This window comes from Protobothrops mucrosquamatus, unplaced genomic scaffold (genome assembly GCF_001527695.2).
Source record: "Protobothrops mucrosquamatus isolate PMUCROS unplaced genomic scaffold, P.Mucros_1.0 scaffold2626, whole genome shotgun sequence".
Classification (NCBI taxonomy): Eukaryota; Metazoa; Chordata; class Lepidosauria; order Squamata; family Viperidae; genus Protobothrops; species Protobothrops mucrosquamatus.
This window is the reverse complement of record NW_015388680.1, coordinates 72,762-81,342: the sequence shown is the minus strand read 5'-3', so window position 1 is coordinate 81,342 and position 8,581 is coordinate 72,762. Positions and strand designations below refer to the sequence as shown.

Below are 8,581 nucleotides of genomic sequence, written 5' to 3'. Positions count from 1 at the left end.
GACTCTGCAACAGTCATAAATACGAGTCGGCTGCAAAGCTTCAGGATTTTGATCACGTGACCGTGGGACTGCTGCCACGGTCAAAATGTGAATAAACGACCATGTCACTTTTTTCAATGCTGTTGTAACTTTGAACAGTCACTAAATGAACTGTTGTAAGTTGAGGACTACCTGTCTCCTCCAGAATACCCCAAATTGTGTACATATTCTACTCCAACCCCCCCACACACACCCCAAAAACAAAACTCAACACCGTTCTTAAATGTGTCAATTTGATTTTAATGTTTTTGAAAAATAAAAAGGGTTAGTCTGAGCAACTGCGGTTAGGATGGGAAGGATTCGTTTCTCGCACTCCATGAAGTGAGCTTATTCACAGTTAGACTCATGCACAGAATTAAAGAAACAAGACAGTCGTCTTTTTTTTTTTTCTCCAATGAAGGACAATGTTTTCTGTGGGACGGTGCCCTCTGAACCCCAGGCACTTATTTTGCCACTGCCTCTCTGCCTCTTTGGATGGAAAAAAAAATATCAGTGAACATTAAAACACAACGGCCGTTCCGACTTTGACCGTTTGTTTTGTTTCATGAAACAGTTCTAACAAGGAGCCTGTAATTTTGGGTATGCTTTGGATTCAGCATTCTTACGATTTGGATCTGTCTTGCTCTTTCAGACACAGCCCCCTCCCCAATAAATGAGGGGAGACCGCCATAATTCTCTAACCAATAACTTTGTGTATCGAATGGAAAAGAACAGGGACCGCATTCTCACACGTTGAACCCAGGGCATCTCAAAGGTGCTTTTTCAAAAGGCAATTGGCTTTTTGTTTTTTTTTCCTTGAAGTTTTTTGCTTCCCATCCAAGAAGCTTCTTCTTCAGTTCTTGGATGAGAAGCGAAGCTTTTCAAAAGGAAAATCCAAGAAGGTCCAGTTGCCTTTTGAAAGGACCTGGATGACTGAGAAACTCCATGAACCCAGGAGTTTAAGTACTCCTTCAATAAAAGTCTTCTTGCTTCTTTGCATCCTGTTTGTTTTTTAAGAGAACTGCTTTCCCAACCCCCCAAAATAGAATTTCTAGGCTCTTTGAACTGCAAAAAGCAAACCAGAGATATTAAAGCTAACACTGCATTTCATACGTCACCTTTGCAAAAAGAAAAAAAACAATCCCAGGTTATTTTTTTTTTATTGTTGCAACAGAACTTAAACGTATTCCTGTACAACCATAGACTAAGGAAGCTAAGAAAGCCCAGAGGAGACCTTTTCTTGCACGTTCAGGAGCTAGTTAGGTACAGAGATGCTCCCGACGACCTTCTTCTTGTTGGGTCATGAGGGTATAAGAATAGAAAGCCAACAGAAGAAGAAGACTGGGGTTCAGCCTCTAAGAGATGAAGGTCTATCCATCTTTACTGGAGGACATTTAAAGCACAGCAACATTTAAGCCACTGATTTTGGACAGGATCTTCCCTGCACAACGAGAGGACGTGAGCTACAATAAGGCAATACTGTACGGACTCAAAACAGGGGCATAGAAAATCCTGATCACATCCCATTGGGCATCACGACAGAATCTTGGACACAAGAGTAGACATCTTTCATTTGAAAAATGCTTTGGAAATGCCGATACAGACCAGGCCAGCCGATTCTTGGGGGGGAGGGAGAGAGAGAGAAGCGTCTCCTTTAGAGGATACCACGCATTTTGCAAATCCGTTATCAGCTTTGTTTGCTCCATTTGTGTTGGAGGCAGCACGGGTGAATCAAAGAAAAGCAAAGAAAATTGGGCCAAGACAACACACAGATACACAGACACACCCAGGGCTGCCTCCAATCACTTTGCTTAGAGCTAAGGCGACTTCATGGGACAATAGTGCCATTTCGGGAAGTGGAAGCTAGACAGGAATTTAAAAATAATTTAGTGAACTTTTAGAGAGATTCTACACCTAACACAGTTCCCCCCCCACCCCCGCTCTGCTAGGGTTAGGCCTCCAGCCTTCTGCAAGAAGAAAGTTTAAACCCAAAGATTTGTTTTGTGGAATTGAAGTTTCTTGTTTTATTTTATTTCTTCTTCTCACTTAAAGGCCATTGTTGAAGCATTTTACAGTTCTCCTAGTGCAAAAGAACAGAAAAAATAAGAAGCAGGAACATAAAAGGGAAAACAAAACAAAACAAAAACAAAAAAAAGAGGAGGAAGAGAGAGGATAATACGCTGCCTTTCTTCTCCTAGGCAATCCCCCCAAAATAGAGAAAGAAATGAGAATTGTAGGTATTTTTTACGGCAACATATACACATTAAATATAGTATCGAGTCCATGCAGTGGCGCAGCCATGGTTAAAGAGCTGGAGCCGGTCTTTAGTGCTACAGTCCATGTTCCTCACCAGCCGTGACCCCCCCACAGGTGCTGGCCTGAACCCCTAGCCGGATTTGAAGAGCAGAATCGCCACTTGGCCCAAGTAGAAGTAAATGAAGTGCTTCGTCTCATGCGTTACGTAGCTACCGAAGTTCCTGCCCACGATGCAGTGCCAGGTGGGGTTGTATTTCTTGTCAAATTCCTGGGGAAAAAGCAAAAGCGAAAAGGAAAGGTGAAAAACAGCGGTCTGTGCAGCATCTTCGACAGAGCATTTTCAGACATGCAATCATGGTTTGTAAGGGGAGGAAAAAAAGGTGACGTGAGCATCTGCAGTTGGAAAACGAACCCAGCCGTGTAATGTAGACAAGGGCCACGGCTTTGACTGCACAGTGGAGGCCACCATCTTGAATTTTTGGACCAGCCCTGAGGAATGGGGGAGGGGATGTGTGTCAGAAACTGAAAATGGCAACTGTGTGAGGGAAACTGCCCCTGCATTGATTTATGTGCCATCGGACTCTTACCAACAGCTCAGTTATATGGTCTCCATAAACTGCCAATTGCTTTCAACTCTCTATCCCTGTGGTTTTCTTGGTAAAAATACAAGTAAAAAATATAATACTATAGGCCTTCTGCACACTGTTGCACATTGATCCTTTTTGCTGTTGGCCTCTGGTATCTTCCACCACAGGAGTATTTCACAACTTCAGCAGCTTTAAACTGTATCGACTTCAACTCCCAGAATTCCCCAGCCAGCATGCTTGGTTGGAAAATTCTGGGAGTTGAAGTCCACAGAGCTGACAACTTTTAAGACTTGGGGACTTCAACTCCCAGAATTCCCCAGCCAGGTGCCAAAGTTGGACACCTCTGCTCTACAATATTGTTGCTGACCAATGCAGTGGTCTGCTTGCTTTAACTGGGCTGCGGGAATGAGCGTCACACCTTGAGTGGCAGGGGAATATATATAATCCCAGGAGTATATGCCAAAAAAGTATATATTCATTCCTCCCAGGAGCAACACCACAGACACCATGATGAGGCAAGCACAGGAGAATTTGGATGTGTGTGCATTGCACAACATCCATAAAAAAAGAAACAGGGTTTTGACTGCACTTTCCCAGCCCACCTCAATTTTAGGCGGACTTGGGGGCCACCACTAAAGTCAACCAAATGACACTTTTTAATGTGACCCAAGGACAGTATTAAAAATATATGGCGGGATCATGCCAACTCTATTTTTCCTTGAAATAGACTCGAGTGTTTCTCTTGACTACCTCTTTGATTGGACAATGCTTCAAATGTTCTTGGCTACACTGCCATAATCCCTTGCCCGGAGAATACAGGTTGTCCTCAACTTACAACAGTTCATTTAGTGACCATTCAAAGTTAAACGGCACTGAAAATAGTGACTTATGACGCTAACAACCATTACAGCATCACCATAGTCACATGATCAAAATTCAGAAGCTTGGCTACTGGTTCATATTTATGACGGTTGCAATGTCCCAGGATAATGTGGTCACTTTTAAAACCTTCTCACAAGCAAAGTCAATGGAGAAGCCAGATTCACTTAACAACCATGTTACTAACTTAACTGCAGTGTTTCACTTAATAACTGTGGCAAAAAAGGTCGTAAAAATCATTTAACAGATGTCTCACTTCACAACATAAATTTTGGGCTCAATAGTGGTCATAAGTAGAGGACTACCTGTATAGGGTAGTCCTCAAAGATTTAACACCCAGCTGTCTGCTTCTGATCATTTCAATATTTTTTTAAAATAAAATCTCACACTCCATGACATGTAAAACTGCATTGTACATAAAGCAAAGTATACTTATTAGTTGTGATAATATATTTTTTTTTACAAAAACCGCATTTCCCCCAAAATAAGATTGGGTCTTATATTAATTTTTGCTCCAAAAGATGCATTTAGGGCTTATTTTCCAGTTAGGGCTTATATTCAGGGAAATATGGTATTAAATGCGTCCATCTGGCTAACTATTTTAACTGGGGCTTATTTTGGGGGTGGGGCTTATATTACAAGCGGCCTGAAAAATCATGCCAGGCCTTATTTTCCGATTGGGCGTTATTTTCGGGGAAACAATGGGTCTCTCTCTCTCTTGGGGTATATACGATCTGGTTCCAAAGTTCAAATGCCCCACCATGGTCATGTGACCGCATTTTGGGCTCTCAGCAATTGGCCAACATTTACAGCTCTTTGCAGTGTCCTGTAATCATACATCATGTTTTAAAATTTATATTAAAGAGTTTACAAAAAAAACCTCCTAGATCTAGGTAAGGTAAATTCCCTATCCCTCCAATAAAGAAAGGAGAAACTGGCTACATCTCCTTGATATATTAAAATTTAATGCTAGTTTTACTTTTCAAAGGACAAAAATTAGTCTGATGTATAAACGGATCTATGCTATAACAGCAATTACTATTTATAAGGACTCCATTGAGAAAACGTTTCCAGCATACTGTTTCTGCTGTCTAAATACAGAGGGACTGGTAGCTTTAAGGACTTAAACATTCAAAGAGAAGGTCTCAAATTCACACAAAGACTTAAATTCTCTTTGTAGAAGCATTTGACACTTTAGACTTTGAATGTAAAGTCATAAACATCTTTTATTTAGGCACAATTTTCCAATGTATGGGAAAGCTGTTGCACATACAAGTGCTATAAAATAGATACACCACATAAATATTTAGAGTGGGGGCCCTTCCTTTTAATAAGGGATATACTCATAGTAAAAAAAACATGTGCACCATTGTTTCATAAATGTGTGACTGGTTTCAAGTTGATATGTTGCCTGAACACAAACACTGTGACTTAGAAGCGATTATTTGAAGCTCAGGGTTGAACGATGGGGTCCCTTGGTGCTCTCTGAGCTTGGTTGTTTCCTTGCAGATGTCATTATCCAAGCTACCACTAGCACTGATGTTACCTAGTTTGGGTAATGAAACATCTGCAAGAAAACCACCAAGCTCAGAGAGCAACATGGACCCCACTGTGATGATTTTTGGTTTAATATATGCTAAACACACAAAGACTCAATTGTGTGCAAAGTTAGTATTAAGCTAGTTCTTAAGTGAACCATGCCCCATTTTATGACCTTTTTTGCCACAGCTGTTAAGCAAATCCAGCTTCCCCTATTGACTTTGCTAGTTGGAAGCCAGCTGGGAAAGTGGCAAATGTCAATCACATGACCTTGAGATGCTCCATCTGTCATAAATATAATATAAAGCCAAATTCAAACTTTTAGTTAATGATATAATATCCGATCCAATAAGTCAAAACCTCTATTTTCTTCAGTCTTACTCTAGCTTTCTTCCTTTGCCATCTAACTTTCCAAGTCAGTGCATTTGAATCATCAAGTATTTCTTGCTCTATTTTTGTATATACTGTTTGGAATAAGAAAGACAATAGGATTTATAACTAGAATACAGTTATATTATAGGAAATATGAAAATGTTAAGAGGGTTTGAATAAGGGAAGAAGCCTTTGGTTACCCAAATATAATCTACGAGAAAATGTAAGTGATAAGAGACATTTTGAACTCTGATGGGAAATTAAAAATAGAAAAAGCGGGAAAAACAGGATGATTGATTGAACAAATGGATATTAAGTGCAAATGTTTCGGTTACAAAAGATACTCTAAATTGATATTACTGATATTATTAGAAAAATGTAACAAAGATGTTGATATTCAACTGTATATGTATTAACAACAATAAGAATTGTATTTGCCTAGTGTGGGAAAATGTGTACTACTGGAAGAGAGGAAGCATTGGAAGGTGTAATACTGGGCCTAGACTGAAGAAGTTAATATGTACCACTGAATTACTAATGGACGCAGACAACACGTTATTAAGTACTTATGATTGCAAAACCAGAAAATAAAACATTAATAAAAATAAATAAATACTGGTTGCCAAGCAACCAAATTTTGATCATGTGACTGGGGATTCTGTGATGGTTGTTAACTGTGAGGGCTGGTGGTACGTTACTTCAAACGGTCGCTAAATGAATGGTTTTAAGTTGGGGACCATCTGTATTCTTTACTAATACCTGGCTCTTCCACATTTGCATTTCCAGTTGGTTTTTTCCTCACATCCCGAGACCTAAATCTTCTTAATCTACTTAATTTAATTTATAATAATTTTATCATTTTAATTCATAAAATTAATTTATTAATTTATAATAATTTAATTAAGTAGATTTAATTAAATCATCCTGAGATTCCAAATCTTCAGAGGTAGGCAGCTGAGTTAACTGCACCTAATGTTAACTCCGTTCCTCAATTCATTAGCGCACTCACTCCTCCCAAAAAGTTTTTATTGTTAACAACTCTTTGCGAATCAGTTTGGATCTTGCTCCATAGAAAGTATCACTTAAAAAAAAATCCCCACTTAATGTTTCTGTTTGTTTTGTCTAACGGCTTTGAATTTAAAGAAATAATTAAAGGCAGAACACAATAAGCCTTCCAATTCAGAGAGAGTTACTCAGACAAAACACGTACGTTCTGTCCCTAGTTTGGTTCCTGGGATCTCTAAGGAGAAATCTTTGTTTGAAACTCTGCAATCAATAGTCCACACAGAATTTAGACAGGCCAATTATACTGTCTTGTTTCGGTATAGTCATTACCCCAAATTGCAACAAGTTTTTTCAGTGTTGGTTTAATTATTTTGTATTCAGACACCAATCATGGTTTACAACGAATTCCCCAGCCAGCAGCGCTGGTTGAATGTACGATTCCTTGCCTAAGGAAACCAGGCTGTGATAGGCAAACTTCACTTCTATAATAATCAGAAAGAATCTTCTAAATCAAAGACAGCAGCGACAGAAAAGTTGTAACTGCTTGTAAGACTCGCTTGAGGTTTTTCCAGAAGTATCTGGCTCAGATAAGCCAGTACAGTGAAGTTACAACATACCTTCCCAAAAGCTACTTACAACCCAGATCAACGTCCCAATCTCGCTTCCCCTGCAGTGATGTGACTGCATTTCTGGTACTTGGCAACTAGCCCATATTTATGACCGTTTGGACCATCCCATGGTCACATGACCATAATTATTTTTTTGCAGAAAACTGCCACTTACTTTATATTCATATATTGCAATGCATTTTGGGGAGAAACCCCTAAAGTTGGTGTGGCAAGAGTTGGTACGTTCCAATGACTGCCTAATTTTTTATTTTGACTGATGAAGTTGCTTGGATGAGCAATGAAATGTCTCACATTAACAAAGTTTGGTCCAGTTGCCATGATTCAATCGTTTAGATACCTTTGCCCTGGATTGATTGAATCTTGATTGACATAGGGCAGGGGTAGGCAACCTTGGCTCTTTTATGGTTCGTGGACTTCAACTCCCAGAATTCCTGAGCCAGCCATGCTGAGGGGAAAGGGAGAAGTTTTCAAGCTGAGCTATGTTGGCTCAGGAATTCTGGGAGTTGAAGTCCACGAGTCATAAAAGAGCCAAGGTTGCCTACCCCTGACATAGGGCTACTTCCTATTTTCAGCAAAACTGCCCCACTGCAAACAACTGTTTAATAATGACCAAAGTGATTTGCTTAACAACTGCTAAAAAACATGTAAAATTGGGTCAGTCACATGATGAATCACTTCACAACTGTCACAATCATAACAGGCAAGGCTCTATTAGGGTTATAATTCGAGAACAACCTGTTCAACCTATTCAACCCCGCCCCTGCCCCCTTGCGCTTCGCCAACAGAAACATACCTTTTTTATGTATGCGGCAATATCCTTCTCTATATTGTACTTCTCCATGGCCTGCGTGGCACAATCGACAGCATCCTGCTGCATGTCCTCAGACATGTCAGCATTTTTGATCACAGCCTTTCTGTCAGACATGGTGGACCTGTGGGGAGATATATGGATGAAGACCATGTTAAAATGCAACTTATCCCAGATCTAATTCTAAGAAAGCACCTAGAACCTGCAGTCTTGTTTTATTCTCTTTTGAAGGTAAGGATGGATAACTGTGGGGTATTCTACAGAGGAAGCAGGAAATTACACAGGTAATTAATTAACTACAATTATTTTACAGAGGAAGCAGGAAATTCCATATTCCCTGCAAGACTATCCATTATTTTTTTGACATTACTGGAGAAGTCAATCCCGCTAAACATAGGAATTATTTCTCACAAATGCACAGGCAGCTGCACAAATTTAAGAAGTCACTAATCCACAAAGAATGTGCCATAGAGGTCGTCCTCAACTTA

General features: G+C 39.8%; 1 protein-coding gene across 1 annotated transcript; it reads right to left on the bottom strand.

Moving 5' to 3' along the window:
* Window positions 1–2,015: 2,015 nt before the first annotated feature.
* LOC107296075 (dynein light chain 2, cytoplasmic) lies at window positions 2,016–8,230 on the bottom strand. The gene is made up of 2 exons (XM_015825416.1): window positions 8,079–8,230; window positions 2,016–2,542 (listed from the first exon to the last, which is right to left on the bottom strand). Exons 1-2 carry the CDS (start codon window positions 8,208–8,210, stop codon window positions 2,405–2,407), a joined length of 270 nt encoding a protein of 89 aa, XP_015680902.1. The 5' UTR covers window positions 8,211–8,230; the 3' UTR covers window positions 2,016–2,404.
* Window positions 8,231–8,581: the final 351 nt, after the last annotated feature.